The 18,727-nt window shown below is 44.6% G+C and overlaps 1 protein-coding gene across 3 annotated transcripts in view; it reads right to left on the bottom strand.

Annotated features, from left to right (window-relative positions):
* VPS16 (VPS16 core subunit of CORVET and HOPS complexes) overlaps positions 1 to 18,727 on the bottom strand; it is a 216,037-nt gene that overhangs the window by 80,436 nt on the left and 116,874 nt on the right. For all 3 annotated transcript variants that reach the window (XM_040357101.1, XM_040357099.1, XM_040357100.1), the window contains one exon: positions 9,739 to 9,816. In XM_040357101.1, coding sequence (XP_040213035.1) covers positions 9,739 to 9,816 — 78 coding nt within the window. The remainder of the gene's footprint in view (positions 1 to 9,738; positions 9,817 to 18,727) is intronic.

Here is an 18,727-nt window from a genome sequence, read left to right as displayed (position 1 = left end):
CAATAAGGTCAATATCCCAATACACTACTACATGCAGGTGATTATCAGTAAGGGACCCCAGGCGTCACTCCTAGCAACAGGAGTTTGGGGGTTCTCTACATCATATCAACCTTAGGATGTAAAGATGTATTTAGGCCACTAGTGGAGATGCTATGAAATAGCATCAACCCCTAGCATAGAAAAGTTAGAGCTAACATGTTCAACAATTAGGATGAGGCCTATAAGTATTTTATTCTTCTGTCAAGCACGTAGTAAATTGTATTTGTAGTAACAAGTATTAATTGCATACGAGAGATAGTGTAGCTCAGGTACTTTGAGGATACACATATAATACACAAGTTGTACTGGCAACTAATAGAAATGTATGAGAGGCAATATAGCTCAGGTACTTTGAGAGTACATATAGTATTAGCCCACAGGCGTTCACCGGACAGCAAACAACTTTGTATTCCGTGGCTGGTGGTAAAATAGGCATTCACTGGATACAGAAGTAATGGCGCGTACCCACGATAATTTTTCGGGTTGTAAAAAACAACGTTTTTCAGGCTCTAGAAAAAAATATATATTTTTTCAACTTGATCATTAAAACGGCCTTGCCTACACACGATCGTGAAAAAAAATGCTCTAGCAAAGCGCGGTGACATACAACGGCACTATAAAGGGGAAGTTTCATTCGGATGACGCCACCCTTTGGGCTGCTTTAGCTGATTTTGTGTTAGTAAAAGACGATTTGCGCTTTTCTGTCTGTTACAGCGTGATGAATGTGCTTACTCCATTACGAACAGTAGTTTTACCAGAGCGATCACTCCCGTCTCATAACTTGCTTCTGAGCATGCGCGGATTTTTCACGTCGTTAAAGCCCACACACGACTATTTTTTACAACCCGAAAAACGGCAACGTTAAAAACGGCGTGAAAAAATAGAGCATGTTCGAAAAAGAAATTGCCGTTTTTCAGAACCCGAAAAATGCTCTGAAGCCCACACACGATCGTTTTTAATGACATTAAAAAAAACATAATTTTTTTACAACCCGAAAAATGATTGTGTGTACGCGGCATAAGTGTAAAAGGGGGAAAGGGGAAGGGAAAATTTGCGCCAAGTAAAGAAATAGGTGAAAATTACGTGAAAAATTATTAAATATTAATGGTCCCAGAGTGCTTCCTGCAGCTAAACACTAAAAACTTTAATATCAAGTGCAAAAAATAAATGTGTAAAAACAGTGTAGCGCTTGAAATTAAATAATAATACATAGATCAATCGAACTAATTGAATAACTAATCTGTGACAATCAAACCAATTGAATGAAAAGTTGTGACATTTTCAAATAGCATAAAAAGTCCATGAATATATTCAATCCAATAGATCCACAGGTAAAAATCCAAAGAAAGAGTTTAAAAAGTTCAAAGAAGATTGTGAACATCCAATGTGTGATAAATAATTCCACAACGTGAAGCCAGCCCGTCACCTAAAGGTAAATTAACCACTTAAGACCCGGACCAAAATGCTGCTAAAGGACCTCGCCCCTTTTTGCGATTCGGAACTGCGTCGCTTTAACTGACATTTGCGCGGTCGTGTGACGTGGCTCCCAAACAAAATTGGCGTCCTTTTTTTCCCACAAATAGAGCTTTCTTTTGGTGGTATTTGATCACCTCTGCGGTTTTTATTTTTTGCGCTATAAACAAAAATAGAGCGACAATTTTGAAAAAAAATGCCATATTTTTTACTTTTTGCTATAATAAATATCCCCCAAAAATATATAAAAAAAAATTTTTTCCTCAGTTTAGGCCGATACGTATTCTTCTACCTATTTTTGGTAAAATAAAAAATAAAAATCGCAATAAGCGTTTATCGGTTGGTTTGCGCAAAATTTATAGCGTTTACAAAATAGGGGATAGTTTTATTGCATTTCTATTCATTTTAATTTTTTTTACTACTTATGGCGGCGATCAGCGATTTTTTTCATGACTGCGACATTATGGTGGACACTTCGGACAATTTTGACACATTTTTGGGACCATTGTAATTTTCACAGCAAAAAATGCATTTAAAATGCATTGTTTATTGTGAAAATGACAGTTGCAGTTTGGGAGTTAACCACAGGGGGTGCTGTAGGGGTTGTGTGTGACCTCATGTGTGTTTACAACTGTAGGGGGGGTGTGGCTGTAGGTGTGACGTCATTGATTATGTATCCCTATAAAAGGGATCACGCGATCGATGACGCCGCCACAGTGAAGCCGTGTTTACACACGTCTCTCCCCGTTCTTCAGCTCCGGGGACAGATTGCGGGACTCCAGCAGCGATCGGGTCCGCTGGTCCCGGAGCTTCGGACCGGGTCGCGGGCCCGCAACCCGCTGCTGGACAACAGCTCAGCACGTACAGGTACGTGCATGTGCCCAGCCGTGCCATTCTGCCGATGTATATGTGCAGGAGGCGGTCCTTAAGTGATTAAAGGCTTACCAGAAAGCCTGTGACCGCCCTTCTCAGGGGAGCCAGACAGGCTAATAAGATGAGTGAGTCCTGCGGGATAGCTGAGAGAATCTTCCGTCTTTCACGTCCTCAATGGCTCCAGACTCCAGCTCACAGGTCCTTCCAGGGGTATCACAGGTGTGTGTTTAGATGAATGGAGTACACACTCAGAGTGAGAGTGGATAAGCCGCAATGGAAATAAAAACAGAAAAAAAATTCCATAGTGCAGGTGTTTCAAATAATAAGGGATATTAAGACCCCTTTTCACACTGACACGTTTTTTAGGCGGTTTAGCGCTAAAAATAGCGCTACTATACCGCCTGAAAAAAATCGTGCCCTGGAGGCTTCAATGTGAAAGCCCGAAGGCTTTCACACTGAAGCGGAGCGCTAGCAAGACCGCTCCAAAAGTCCTGCTAGCCACATCTTTGGAGCAGTATAGGAGCGGGGTGTTTCAAGCTCCTATACCGCTCCTTCCTATTAAAATCAATGGGAAACCGCGGTAATACCGCCCGCAATGCGTCTCTACAGAGGCGCATTGCGGGCGGTATTAACCCTTTTTCGCCCGCTAGCGGGGGTTAAAACCGCACCGCTAGAGACCGAATAACGCGGTAAATACGACGGTATATCGGCACTAGAAATCTCGGCCCTATACCGTCACTGCACCTCCACTGCCCCATGTGAAAGGGGCCTTATTGTAGCGTTAAAAATACAAACTCTCTCTGTCAAAGAGAGATGATAAATATCCTTGCAAGGAATAAAAACAAGTAGAAACGGAGCTGCTCTTTTCTACTTGTTTTTATTCCTTGCAAGGATATTTATCATCTCTCTTTGACAGAGAGAGTTTGTATTTTTAACGCTACAATAAATCTCCCTTATTATTTAAAATGCCTGCACTATGGAATTTTTTTTCTGCTTTATTTCCATTGCTGCTTATCCACTCTCACTCTGAGTGTGTACTCCATTCATCTGAACACACACCTGTGATACCCCTGGAAGGACCTGTGAGCTGGAGTCTGGAGCCATTGAGGACGTGAAAGACGGATGATTCTCTTAGCTGTTCCTCAGGACTCACTCATCTTATTAGCCTGTCTGACTCCACTGAGAAGGGCGGTCACAGGCTTTCTGGTAAGCCTTTAATTTACCTTCAGGTGACGGGCTGGCTTCACGTTGTGGAATTATTTATCACACATTGGATGTTCACAATCTTCTTTGAACTTTTTAAACTCTTTCTTTAGATTTTCACCTGTGGATCTATTGGATTGAATATATTCATGGACTTTTTATGCTATTTGAAAATGTCACAACTTTTCATTCAATTGGTTTGATTGTCACAGATTATTTATTCAATTAGTTCGATTGAGCTAGGGTATGTATTATGATTTAATTTCCAGCGCTACACTGTTTTTACAGATTTTTTACGCGGCATAAGTGTCGGCCATTACAGGCCCCAAAAATTTGCCCACGGCCACAGGCGTTCACCGTACAGCAAACAACTTTGTATTCTGTGGCTGGTGATGCATTAGGCATTCAACGGATACAGAAGTGTTGGCCATTACAGGCCCCAAAAATTAGCCCACGGCCACAGGTGTTCACCGGACAGCAAACAACTTTGTATTCTGTGGCTGGCCGTACATTAGGCATTCAACGGAAACAGAAGTGTCGGCCAGTACAGGCCCAAAAAATTAGCCCACAGGCGTTCACCAGAATTTGAATGAAACACGGTCTACTGGTCACATGTGTTGAATTCTTCCGAGATCCATGCTTCATTCATTTTTATAAATGTGAGGTAGTCAACACTGTTGTGAGCTAGGCGAGTGCGCTTATCGGTCACAACCCCCCTGCTGCGCTGAACGTCCTTTCGGACAGGACACTGGGATGAGGGGCAAGCCAACAGTTCCATTGCAAATTGTGCGAACTCTGGCCAGAGGCCAAGCCTGCCCACCCAGTAGTCCAGGGGTTCATCACTTCTCAGTGCGTCCACATTGGCCGTTAACCCTATGTAGTCGGACACCTGTCGGTCTAGGCTTTCCCTGATGCTGGATCCGGAGGACAGCTGTCGATGGGTCGGCTGAAAGAATGATCTCATATCATTAGTGACTAAGACATCTTCAAACCGCCCTCTTCTTGCAGGCGCTGTTGGATTGGTACCCGAAACTGTTTCTCTGGGAGTGGAAATTCCTCTGCCAGCGGACGCAAAAGCAGAATGCAGCATTTCTTGAAGCAAGGCCTGGAAGTGCTGCATTCTGATAGCCCTGTGATGGTGGTAACATTTCCGCCATGTTTTTTTTGTACCGGGGGTCTAAGTACGTTGCCACCCAGTACTGGTCCTTGCCCTTTTCCCTTTTTACGGGGGTCCCTCTTAAAACACTGGAGCATGAAGGCCCCCATTTGCACTAAACTGGAAGCGCTGTACCAGCCTGGCTCTTGCTCATTATCCAGGATAATGTCGTCCTCGTTCTCCTCCCCCCATCCAGGGACAACACCAGGGATCCCAGAAAGGTTTAAAGCATGCTCTTCTTGCTCTTCCTCCTCCGCCCCGGACCATCCTCCTCCGACTCCTGTTGTTGACTTGTCTCAGGTGGAGTAGCCCCCCCCTGGGAATTCATCCAGCATTCATCCAGCATTGCGACTTCCTCATCTTTCTGCTCCTCGATGGCTTGATCAATGACAATGGCCACATAGCTCTGGGATGCCCTTCTGTGAAAAAAAAATTCCTTTATGGGACCTTCCATTGTGGTGTTCCAATGGCCACAAATTTTCGAAAGGCCTCCGAGTCCACCAGTTTATATGGCAGAAGTTGGCGGGCTATCAGTTCTGACAAGCCAGCGGTCAACCGTTGGGTAAGAGGGTTGTCCGGCGTCATCGTTTTTTTACGATCAAACATTTGGGCCACGGAAGCCTGCCTTTTTGCAGAAAAAGCTGAGGAAGGCATAATGGAAGGTGGAGTGGAGGACAATTGTGAGCATAGAGTGGAAGGAGAAGGAGAAGAGGCTGGATGGTGAGAGCCTGGAGTGTGGCTTTGTGGGTTCTGATGGCGTTGCTCCCACTGGGCTCGGTGATGGGTAGCCAGGTGCCTTCTTAAGGCGGTCGTCCCTAGGTGAGTGTTGGGCTTACCAGGACTTATGCGTTGACTGCAAAGGCTGCAGATGGCAACACTATTGTCTGCAGCGGACACGTTAAAAAAAGCCCACACTGCGGAGCCATGGGCCGGCATCCGGGGAGCGCCAGATGTGACCGTACATGGTTGATGGCTCGCTCCTGATACATTAGGAGTCTGGTTTGTCCCTGCTGTGCAATGCAAGTTCGGCCTGCTTCTCCTCCCTATATGCTGGTCCATCTCTCCCTCTGAACTCCCCTCCTCTTCCTCTCTTGTGGGCACCCACGTGACATCTGTAGACACGTCATCATCGACGTCACCTTCCCCATCACTAACAATAGAGATCACGGAGTAGGCAGCAACAGCAGGCACCAACCTCCTTGGGCTAATCTGAGTACTGTCGTCAGACTGCGGAGTGCCGGCTGTTGCTACCTCCTCTTCCTGATCCAATGCCAAGAATGGCTGCACATCCGAAATGTCTTCTGATGGATCGGAAAATAATTCCTGTGACTCAAGCGGAGGGTATGTGGTGGTGGTGGTGGTGTTGGTGGCGAGCCACTCAACCAAGTCTGGTGCGTCCTTTGACGTAATCGAACGAACATTGTGCCACTTCCCACTTTGGCTCCGGCCTGGTGCTCCTGCCCTACCCCTACCACCCCTGCGGAAGGGCCCGCCTCTTCCTCTGCGTGTCATTTTTTAAATGACCCTGTGACAAAAGTCTTTAGAGAAGCGCAGTATATGTGGAAGAAGGTAAACACCCCGCTTTAATCTGTCGTTTTGGGGGGCCACTGGTTTATCGGACCAGTTATGAGACTTTTTTTTCAGGAAATGTTGTCACTGTGTGTAGCAGAGGTAACGCAGAATTTCAGGATTTTTTTTTAATGTGTGTAACAGAGGTAACGCAGAATTTCAGGATTTTTTTTTAATGTGTGTAACAGAGGTAACGCAGCGAAAGCGGCAAAAATCCAGCAGTAACCAAATACACCGCCAGTCACAACGCTGCACAATACAAATCCACCATAATATGCTTTCTATATTCGAAAGTATATTATAAGAGTATATTACACCTATATACTGCAGAGCAAGTAGCACACCTATACCAGTGCTTGAAAGGACTTTTGTGGACCTGTTAGCGATTTGTGTCGCTAAACTGCTGGAAACGCCAACCTCTCCCTACACTGACAAAAAATATATGAATGAATGTATTAGACACCTATATACTGCACAGCAAGTAGCACACCTATACCAGTCCTTTAAAGGACTTTTGTGGACCTTTTAGATAGCTATTTGAATGAATACAGCCTGTCCCTGCTCCAAACTGCACCCTCTCCCTACACCGACAAAAAGCAGAATGTAAGATGGTCGCCAGATCAGGTCTATTTATAAGGTAGGGGTATGTCCATGTGCTGAAATGTCTCAATTGGCTGTCCTGCACCACCTGATGGATGTGTCATAGGTCAAAGTTCTTACCCATGTAAAATTGCAGACCGCCGCGAATATCGACAGATGTCCGCCGGTTTGGCGTACCGCGAACACGCAAAGTTCGCCGCAAAACGACCACCGGGCGAACTGGCAGGCCATCTCTACTGATGAAACCAAGATAAACTTATTTGGTTCAGATGGTGTCAAGCGTGTGTGGCGGCAACCAGGTGAGGAGTACAAAGACAAGTGTGTCTTGCCTACAGTCAAGCATGGTGGTGGGAGTGTCATGGTTTGGGGCTGCATGAGTGCTGCCGGCACTGGGGAGCTACAGTTCATTGAGAGAACCATGAATGCCAACACGTCCTGTGACATACTGAAGCAGAGCATGATCCCCTCCCTTCGGAGACTGGGCCGCAAGGCAGTATTTCAACATGATACCGACCACAAACATATCTCCAAGACGACCACTGCATTTCTAAAGAAGCTGAGGGTAAAGGTGATGGACTGGCCAAGCATGTCTTCAGACCTAAACCCTATTGAGCATCCGTGGAGCATCCTCAAACGTCAGTTGGAGGAGCGCAAGGTCTCCAACATCCACCAGCTCTGTGAGGTCACCATTGAAAAATGGAAAAGGACTTCAGTGGCAACCTGTGAAGCTCTGGTAAACTCCATGCCCAAGAGAGTTAAGGCAGTGCTGGAAAATAATGGTAGCCACACAAAATATTGACACTTTGGGCCCAATTTGGACCTTTTTTACTTAGGGGTGTACTCACTTTTGTTGTCAGCGGTTTTGATATTAATGGATGTTTGTTGAGATATTTTGAGGGCAAAGCAAATTTACACTGTTATACAAGGTGTACACTCACTACTTTACATTGTAGCAAAGTGTAATTTCTTCAGTGTTGTCACATGAAAAGATATAATATATTTACAAAAATGTGAGGGGTGTACTCACTTTTGTGAGAATATATATCACACACACACATATACATACACACACACACACACACAGTGCCTTGCGAAAGTATTCGGCCCCCTTGAACTTTGCGACCTTTTGCCACATTTCAGGCTTCAAACATAAAGATATAAAACTATTTTTTTTTTTGAAGATTCAACAACAAGTGGGACACAAACATGAAGTGGAACGAAATTTATTGGATATTTCAAACTTTAACAAATAAAAAAACTGAAAAATTGGGCGTGCAAAATTATTCAGCCCCCTTAAGTTAATACTTTGTAGCGCCACCTTTTGCTGCGATTACAGCTGTAAGTCGCTTGGGGTATGTCTCTATCAGTTTTGCACATTGAGAGACTGAAATTTTTGCCCATTCCTCCTTGCAAAACCGCTCGAGCTCAGTGAGGTTGGATGGAGAGTGTTTGTGAACAGCAGTTTTCAGTTCTTTCCACAGATTCTCGATTGGATTCAGGTCTGGACTTTGACTTGGCCATTCTAACACCTGGATATGTTTATTTGTGAACCATTCCATTGTAGATTTTGCTTTATGTTTTGGATCATTGTCTTGTTGGAAGACAAATCTCCGTCCCAGTCTCAGGTCTTTTGCAGACTCCATCATGGTCCTGTATTTGGCTCCATCCATCTTCCCATCAATTTTAACCATCTTGCCTGTCCCTGCTGAAGAAAAGCAGGCCCAAACCATGATGCTGCCACCACCATGTTTGACAGTGGGGATGGTGTGTTCAGGGTGATGAGCTGTGTTGCTTTTACGCCAAACATAACGTTTTGCATAACGTTTTGCATTGTTGCCAAAAAGTTCGATTTCATCTGACCAGAGCACCTTCTTCCACATGTTTGGCGTGTCTCCCAGGTGGCTTGTGGCAAACTTTAAACGACACTTTTTATCGATATCTTTAAGAAATGGCTTTCTTCTTGCCACTCTTCCATAAAGGTCAGATTTGTGCAGAATACGACTGATTGTTGTCCTATGGACAGAGTCTCCCACCTCAGCTGTAGATCTCTGCAGTTCATCCAGAGTGATCATGGGCCTCTTGGCTGCATCTCTGATCAGTCTTCTCATTGTATGAGCTGAAATTTTAGAGGGACGGCCAGGTCTTCGTAGATTTGCAGTGGTCTGATACTCCTTCCATTTCAATATTATCGCCTGCACAGTGCTCCTTGGGATGTTTAAAGCTTGGGAAATCTTTTTGTATCCAAATCTGGCTTTAAACTTCTCCACAACAGTATCTCGGACCTGCCTGGTGTGTTCCTTGTTCTTCATGATGCTTTCTGCGCTTTAAACGGACCTCTGAGGCTATCACAGTGCAGGTGCATTTATACGGAGACTTGATTACACACAGGTGGATTCTATTTATCATCATTAGTCATTTAGGTCAACATTGGCTCATTCAGAGATCCTCACTGAACTTCTGGAGAGAGTTTGCTGAACTGAAAGTAAAGGGGCTGAATAATTTTGCACGCCCAATTTTTCTTTGTTAAAAAAGTTTGAAATATCCAATAAATTTCTTTCCAATTCATGATTGTGTCCCACTTGTTGTTGATTCTTCAACAAAAAAAATCAGTTTTATATCTTTATGTTTGAAGCCTGAAATGTGACAAAAGGTCACAAAGTTCAAGGGGGCCGAATACTTTCGCAAGGCACTGTATATACATACACACACACACACACACACACACACACACACACACACACACACACACACACACACATATACATATACATATACATACACACACACACACACATTATCTGAGTGTGTTTAATTTGTACCCTTACCTTGGCAGCCCAATCATTTTTTGCTCTGTTGTACTCATCAACAGCATTCTGCAGCTCTGCAACACGGCCCTCAACACTCTGCAAAATAAAAATATTTAGCAAAAATTTGAAAACCTGAATCCTTTCCAACAAGTGATTGTTAGGATATTGTACACCATGCTAAGAATGATCAAACAGAACAACAAGTTTTTATAATGTGTTATCTACCAAAGTCCCAGTAATACCACTGTCCCTTAGATTCTGTCCCAAGGACCTCTCTAAGGGTTCAATTATGCCAGATGCATGATTTTAGGTCAACAATAACTCATACACCTTTGTGTACATTTTCAGATATGTTCTGCATTCTGTGTAGTGTAGTGCCCCATTTAATCGACTTGAATAGGAATGTAAGTCAACAATATTGACCCAATTATGGTACAGCCTTGCACATATTAGAGCATAGGAAATCATGTTTTGCAAGTTTTACCATCATGGTTACATAAAAAAAAAAGACACAGGTGTGTGTGTGCGTGTGTATATATAAGAGTTTGAGTCGTTAAGAATTCCCAAACCCTAATGTGTTGTGTTCACCAAGGAAGGCATCTAGTTTCTTTGAATTTATCTATCAGCTGATACCACTACCAGGGGAAGGGAGTTGCACATTTTAAACTACCCCAATAATAAAGACCCCCCTTAAGCAGTTTAACAATTAAAGGATCACTAAAGGAAAAACATTTTTTTGCTGAAATGACTGTTTACAGGGTATAGAGACATAAAAGTTAACTGATTCCTTTTAAAAATGATTAAAAATAGATTAAATTCAATCATATAATGTGCCTGTAGTTTCACTTCCGTTTTTAAACTGGTTTCATGTTTATGTGAAGTAAAGAGACCCACAGAACAAAAACAAACAAATCCAGGGCAGTGTTTTGTTTTTAAAATGAATCTGATTGGTTCTGTTAAGTTTTAGACACACTGTAATGACAGCTTAGACCAGGGGTCTCAAACTGGCGGCCCTCCAGCTGTTGCAAAACTACAAGTCCCATCATGCCTCTGCTTGTGGGAGTCATGCTTGTAACTGTCAGCCTTGCAATGCCTCATGGGACTTGTAGTTTCGCAACAGCTGGAGGGCCGCCAGTTTGAGACCCCTGGCTTAGACCATTGTGAAAAGCTCCCAGTAAGGCCCCGTACACACGACCGAACATGTTTGCTGAAACTGGTCCGCGGACCAGTTTCAGCAGACATGTTCGGTCGTCTGTACAGCCGAGCGGACAGGATTCCAGTGTACATTTGCCCGCCGGGCCTTTTTCGAGCGGGCAAATGTTTCTAAACTTGTTTAGAAACATGCCCGCTGGAATCCTGTCCGTCGGACATGTTCGGTCGTCTGTACAGACTTACCGTACATGTCCGAGCAGCCGCCATCCCTCGCATGCGTCGAATGACTTTGACGCATGCGTGGAAGCATTAAACTGCCAGGGCCGCGCACGTCGCCGCGTCATTTTCGCGGCCTCGTCGCCGCGTATCGTGTACGCGCAGATTTCTGTATGATGGTATGTACAGCCATCATACCGAAATCTCCGGGCGGACATGTACGCTGAAAACGGTCCGGCGGACCGTTTTCATCGTACATGTTTGCCCGTCTGTACGAGGCCTAAGATGGTTATAAGGAAACAGGCAACCAGGAAGTGTGGAGATCAGAGCAATTTTACAGCAACATCAAAGCAAAAACGAGCAATGAGGACATGAAACCAGGACTGCAGTAAGGTAAAGGAAGCTATTTAGCTAAAAAAAAAAAAAAATCCTTTAGTGATCCTTCAACCGCTTCTCGTATAATCTCAAATTTTGGCCTAGTGTCTTCTTCAGGGACCTTAGAGAAAAAAACTTTTTTTTTTTTTTTTAAATACTACAGTCCTGTTTGATACATGTATACACGGCACCGCCCCCACCCCCACCTAATGCACATCTTCTCAAGGGTGAATAAGGTCTTCCAGCCCCATTATTAATTTTGTTGCTCCTCTCTGAACGCTTTGTAGTTCAAGGACATCCTTCCTGTGGATGGTTACCAAAACTAAACTGTATACTTAAGCTGAGGTGGAATTAGTGGTTTATTAAAGGAGAATTATCAATGCATCTTTTGAAAAGATGATACCCTTTTTCTGCATGAGATAAATCTTCTTCCTTTGTTTTCTTCAGCTTAACACTGCAGGCTATTGATCGTTTTGTGTTCAACAAGGACCCCCAAATTCTTTTCCATTGCCAAATTCCCCAGAGAAGTTCCTCTAAAAGGAGGAGTATGCTTGCAAGTCCTTAACCTCCCTGGCGGTATGATTCTGTCTGGAATTACTTTCCAAAAGCGGTACAATTTTTTTCATGGAAATTTGGTGATATGTATTATAGGCCTGCAATTCTTAGTAATTACTTACTTAAACCTGACCAAAACAAGACTCTAGTAGACATTCCAGATGTGATAAATTTGAAACACAAACACATCAATTATAATCTAATCAATAATATTATTTTATTCAATAAAGCAATGAAAAATAATGAAATTTGGCAAACAAAGAAATTCAATACACATCCATAGTGTGAAACAGTTTGAAACATGGAACTAGACAAAGTCCGACGTTGCAATCTGGGCAATAGTACCTTGTTTCTTTTCGGTTTTGTTTTCCATTTTCATCCCTCTTGGAACAGCAAACGACGCACATCCTGGTAGGCGCTAACTTTCGTGCGGTTGGCGGTACGAAGTCTACAAAATGACGACCTGTCAGGCGTTCTGGATTCCCAACGTCAACAGAGCGTCGTCCGGGTCTGTTACCAGACACTGATGGCGTCGGGTGGTTGATAAAAATCTGCTCAGCCACCTTCCATATAAAGTCCGAATGAACAAGAAGTATGTTCGTCATTGCTTTATAAAGAATATAAGCGTTCCAAAGACATTGTTCAAGGAGATGCCTGAAAATCTTTTTATAGCATTTCTTCTGTTTTCGCATCACCGGGTAAAATGTCATTGCCTGATCGGCTCGGTCGACACCTCCCATCGTGTGATTATAGTCGATCACGACTTGCGGTTTCAGCACATCTTTTCTGTGTTTTGTGCGGACCATGGTAGTGGAGGTGCTGTGCACGGTGCTCATGAGACACACGTCCTTTTTGTCTCGCCATCGCATTGCCATCATTTTACCCTTTTGAAAGGCAACCATCTCTCCTTTTTTTAGTTTTTTCTTGCCAAAAATTGATGGCATGTCACGCCGGTTTGGCATAACGGTACCATACCCATCCGTTTTATTGAGGAGCAAAACCTCATAAAGTTCCGGTGACGTATAAAAATTGTCCGTTGTCACGCAATATCCCTGGTTCAGTAATGGTTCCAGCAGTGAAAGGACAGACGATGTGGCCATCCCATAGCGGTTGTACCTGGGATTAAACTTGGTACCTTTCCTGGTGTAAATGACCGCATTCCAGATATATCCGGTGGAAGATTCACAGAGCATATAAAATTTTATGCCAAAGCGCGCTCTTTTGGACGCAATAAATTGGATCCAACTCAGGCGTCCCTTGTAGGCCATCAGACTTTCGTCCACACTGACATCCCTTTCTGGCACGTAGGTCCGCTGGAAGTTGGCGACAATCATCTGGCACACCTCCCAGATTTTTTTTAGCTTGGGCGCAGGATGCGTGGCCTCATCAAACTCTTCGTTGTTGGCGAAGTGCAAGTTTTTCATAATGAGTGAAAAACGATACTCAGACATCACAGTGCCAAAAAATGGAGTGGCCAGCATCTTATTGGTGGTCCAGTACCATTTCTGCCCACCACCCCCTGAAGGATGATGAGTCCCAGAAACTTCCAGATGTCCTCCTCAGTGACCGGTTCCCATTTTCTGGATCTGGAAAATCTGGCACGCAGCGTAGCCGATTGCTGATCGTGGTATCGATTGGTCTCTGTCACAATTTTTAAAATTACCTCCTCAGAAAGAAAAAGTTTCAGGTACGCCAGAGGGTTGTCACTCTCCACATCAACCTTCATCCCAGGAGATCCAGTGAATCGGAACCTCGGGGCGCTGCCTGGTCCGCATCGCTGTCTATAGGGCACCAAGTGCGCACATCACTTAGGTCAGGTGCGGGATCAACGTCGTTGTCACTTTCTGGATCAGTGTCGGTGTCGGAGTCAGGTGACAAATCTCCCCACGACTCACTGTCGCTCTGTTCTGCGATCAACTCTGTGGCGCTGCCGCTCAGCTGATCCAAAAGCGCATTTGTAGGACAGCGCTTTTTTGATGCCATTTTTAAAGGGTTTTCAAAGGTTTTATTTGTCATAAATGACAATGGCAAGAGGCACTGAAAGGGCACTGTGTCAGATTCCAAGGTGATACAGTGTAATCCTCTCAGATTACATTGTATCACCTCCTTTTTATATGTTTGTGTATACATTTGAATTTCCCTCCCAGTTCCGCTCCCATGCACCATTGCGGTGCAGGGAACGGAACCAGGAAGTCAGATGACCGATGGACGGCGCGGCGGGGGGTCTCGGTGGCGATCACAGCAATGGGAGATCATCGCTGGATCGCCTGAAGAAGGTAAGGAACGCTGCTGCAGGCTCTGCACATCCACCCCGAACGTGACTCGGGGATACCGATCCCAGCATAAAAAAAATCACGCTCGGGTTTACCGCTAAGGGGGTTAAGTGTGCATAACTTTTCATTTTTCAATATTAAACCTCATCTGCCATGTAGCGGGTCATATAACTCTAATTCATCAAGGTCTTTCTGCAAAGTTGCTATACCTTGCTTCCAGTTTTTTACATTGCACACTTTGGTATTATCAGCAAATACCGAAATCAAACAAAATTTCAACCTCAAGTTGTAGTGCCACTCAGTGATCATTCAGAAACAAGTTAAACAGAATTAATCCTTCGACAGAGCTGTATGCCACACTGGACACAACCTTAGACCACTTAGATAATGAGCCATTTATCATTATTATCTGGACGTGTTCCTAATGCCAGTTATCCATTTTCAGTCATTGCTTTGAGCAATCTCTTTTACAAAGGATAAAAAAAAGGTAACAGGATTGTGGGCACAGAATTTCAATAAGCTGTTATCTGAGGCATCCACTGTTTGATTTGGTTCATCTTCCTCACTTCTCATGAATAAAGGGTGGAAACAGAATCAACTGTTTAGTCACCAATGGACAAAAAAAAACTGTCATTTCGACTTCAAAAAATGTGTGGAAATGCTTCCGTGCTTTGGACACGAGGAGTAGTGTTGCAGCTGCCTCCTGGTAAGCAAAAAGCAATGCAGTGGATGTGCTGCCGCTTCACTGATTAATGTGATATAGTGCAAAGGTACTCAAGATCTCCCACTTAATAAAAGCGAGACCACTAAAAGGCCATAAAAAAAGTACTGTTTGGTGTTAAATCAAAGATTTTAATTTCGTAAGACATAAACCCTATAGTGTGACTCATTGTTAAGACCTTAAAACACACTTACATGGTCCACTTGGTAATAAAGGCAAAACAAAACAAAAAAATCAGGAAGTCAGGAATGAGATGCGCTCCATGGACCGGAATCAGAAGTGAGGCAACGCTGTTGTAAGCTCCACTCTTTACACCCCTATATACTGGGGGCGTGGCTTGCGGCGGAGCCGGATGGCAGCTTAGTCCCGGAGCTCCGTCGTCTGTGGGGAACGAACGGCAAACAGCAACCCACCGGACACACTTTTCAGGCATCTCACCTGGCGTTCCAGCTCTGGAGACCCCTGAGACCATGTGCAGAAAGCGCAAGGAGCAGAGGAGGCCCCAGCGGCTGACGGACTTCTTCTCCCCCCACCAGCATGGAGGTAGGCAAGATGGCGCCGAGGCAGCGTCCACACCAGTACACACAGCACATAGCAATCGCTCTGGGTCAGCCAGGGGACCCAAGAACAACTGTCCCCCTGACGTTATGCAGTCTCCCTCTCCCTCCCCAACTTCTGGCAGCCCGGCCAAGGCAAAGTTTAAAATGGACAGGGAGGGATCCATTCAGGCAGCCAGCCCTGTAGCTGATTCAGGAGATGATACACGTGAGCTGCCAAACTGCATTGAATCCTTCCCCACTGCTCACCAGCCTGTGATAGACAATGTTTTGAAAGACATGCTGTTATCTGATATGTTGCAGTGTATGCACAGATTCCACTCGGATATACAGGCAGTGGAGGTTAGAGTGGAGCATATTGAGCACAAAATGGGGGAATATGCTGTCACCATTAACGACCTGGTTGATTCGCATAAGGAAAGAGAAGGGGATACGGAGTAGATAAAAGCTAAGCTCGCAGATATAGAAGACAGAAGCAGATGAAACATGAAAGTGGGGGGGGTCCCCGAGTCCGTTCTGCAACCAGATCTGCGCTCTTTTGCCTCCTCCTTGTTCAAGGCGCTTCTCCCTGACCTTTCTGACCTGGAACTCACCATTGACAGGATACATAGACTGCCCAAACCGTCCTTCTTGCCTGAACAGGTTCCCAGGGATGTTATCCTACGCTTTCATTTTTTTCACGCCAAAGAGCAGCTAATGGCAGTCAGGCGCAAAAGAGAGCAAATTCCCTCTCAATATCAGAACCTGCAGTTTTTTGCGGATTTATCCCAATATACTCTGCAAAAAAGAAGAAACTTGAATACCATCACTAAAGTGCGTAGAAATCACAAGATTGATTACAGATGGGGATATCCCGTCAAATTGTCTGTCACTAAAGAGGGCCGCACACACATTGTGGAATCACTGGACAAGGGTATCTCCCTGCTGGAGGAGTGGGGGATTCTCCCGGAGGATGCGGTTGTTTCAAAAACCATCACCAAATCTGTGTCGCGGTCTGATCCCGAATGGAAAATGGTTACCGATAGGAACGCCAAAACGCACAACTAAACCTGGATGGGACACTTACCTACTTGTTCTCCCCTAGCAGGCGTCTATGGAGAGCCTTTAGGCCTGGACTCATCCCCCTCTTAACCTGCGAAGCTTCCTGCTGCTTACGGGTATTCTTTATAGGAATTTCAGGGCTCACACCCTGTTCATGTTGGCTATATACCAGTTACTTGACTGTTTTTTTTAATTATTTTTTTTTATTATTATTTTTTCTTATGTGTTCCTCTGTTTTTCTGCTTCTCAGTGTTGTTCAAGCATCGCACTCAACGTCTACGGAAGAGGTGGTTCCCTGCACAGAGCGATGGAGACGGAGTCTGCCTTTTCAGCTTATTCAGGAATGCATGGAGCATTTTTACCCTTTCAACCTTTCAAAGACTTTGTTAGTCTTTTTTTTGGTGCACGTCACTTACTTCACTCTTTACACCCCTTGCCAACAAGCCCCAAAAAAACACAATGTTTTAAGAATCTGAAAACACTCAGATAACAACTTAAAATACCTTGCAACCAAAACTTGCTTGAGCCCAGGCCTTAATATCCAACTGTGGCCTTGCAAATCTGGGATACAAATGCTTGATGTTGAAAAGCTGAAGAGATACCAACAGTCCTGGTGGAATGCGCTTTAATGGGAAAGGGAGAAACCCCTTTCCTTAAGGGTGATGGTCCTGGAAAAACGTTTTCTGATCCACCTGGTAATAGTCGTGTGGGAAGCAGGGTGTCCTCAATGGAGGACCTACAGGCAAAACAAAGAGGAACTCAGTCTTGCGTACAAAGCCCTCACCACATCTAAGCAGTCTAGGGCAATTTTCTTGTCATTTTTTAGAGTAGGAAAGAGGGAAGGGAGAAAAAGGTCCTCACTGAGGTGGCAAGAAGAGACCACCTTGGATAAAGAGGAACGTTTTGGTCTCAAGACTGCCTTGACCCTATGCAAAACAAGAAAAGAGGAATTTTAACTTCCCTGTAAATTCCAGATCTTGGAGTACAGCACATGACATAAGCAACATATTCATACAACATGGGGTATAGGCTCATAGCTTCAGGTGATTGGACACTGGAAAGCTTTTGGAGGACACAATCCCCCACCTAGACGTACAGTATAGTACACAGACAACTAATTCCATGGGACATCCCCAAGCAATAAATAGAAAGGGTGGGCAAGAACTGTGCCACCAGGCCTAATAAACTTAAGTTAAATACCCAAGTTCAGAGTAGCACTGCAAGAAAGTATGAACAGAAGACCAGGTGGTGGCCTTAAAGCGGTGGTTCCCCCTTAAAAACAACTTTTTTTTATTCCACTGCCCCCCCACATTACAATCGAATTAAGGCTCTAATTATTTTTTTGCTGCTGTACATACCTTGATACAGCATCTTCACCCGTGCATCCGGGTTGCGAGTCCCGCGGGAGTGGGCGTTCCTCACATGCTGTTGATTGACGTTTTGCCCAAAAACGAGCTCTCCCCCCGTCGCGTAAGCTGCGTCACGGTTGGCGAAAGGAGCCGAACGGCGAGTCGGCGCTATACTGTGCATGCGCATCGCCGTTCGGCTCCTTTCGCCAATCGTGACGTGGCTTACGCGACGGGGGGGGGAGAGCTCGTTTTTGGGAAAAACGTCAATCAACAGCATGTGAGGAACGCCCACTCCCGCGGGACTCGCAACCCGGATGCACGGGTGAAGATGCTGTATCAAGGTATGTACAGCAGCAAAAAAAAAAATAAGAGCCTTAATTCGATTGTAATGTGGGGGAGCAGTGGAATAAAAAAAAGTTGTTTTTAAGGGGGAACCACCGCTTTAAACAGTTGGGCAACAGAGGCTTGGTGCCCCAAGGCCCAGGATACTCCAACAGGTCTGATGGGGAGGGCATTAACAGTGCAGGAGAAGGTTTTTGTTTAAGGGCAAAAGACCCTTGCAATCAAGTTGCTTATCCATTGTGCAATTGTGATTTTGAAGAAGGGTGCTCCTTGTGAGGTCCTGAGGAAAGAACATATAGAGAATCTTAATGTTTAGTCTAATGGAAGCAGGAGCTTTTAGGCACAATCTAATGCAAGGGTGTCAAACTCAATTTCATTGTGGGCGACACCAGCATTATGATTGCCCTCAAAAGGACCAGTTGTATC

Source organism: Rana temporaria, chromosome 6 (genome assembly GCF_905171775.1).
Source record: "Rana temporaria chromosome 6, aRanTem1.1, whole genome shotgun sequence".
NCBI lineage: Eukaryota > Metazoa > Chordata > Amphibia > Anura > Ranidae > Rana > Rana temporaria.
Note: the sequence above shows the minus strand (reverse complement) of the source record. Positions and strands in the feature narration are given on the sequence as shown.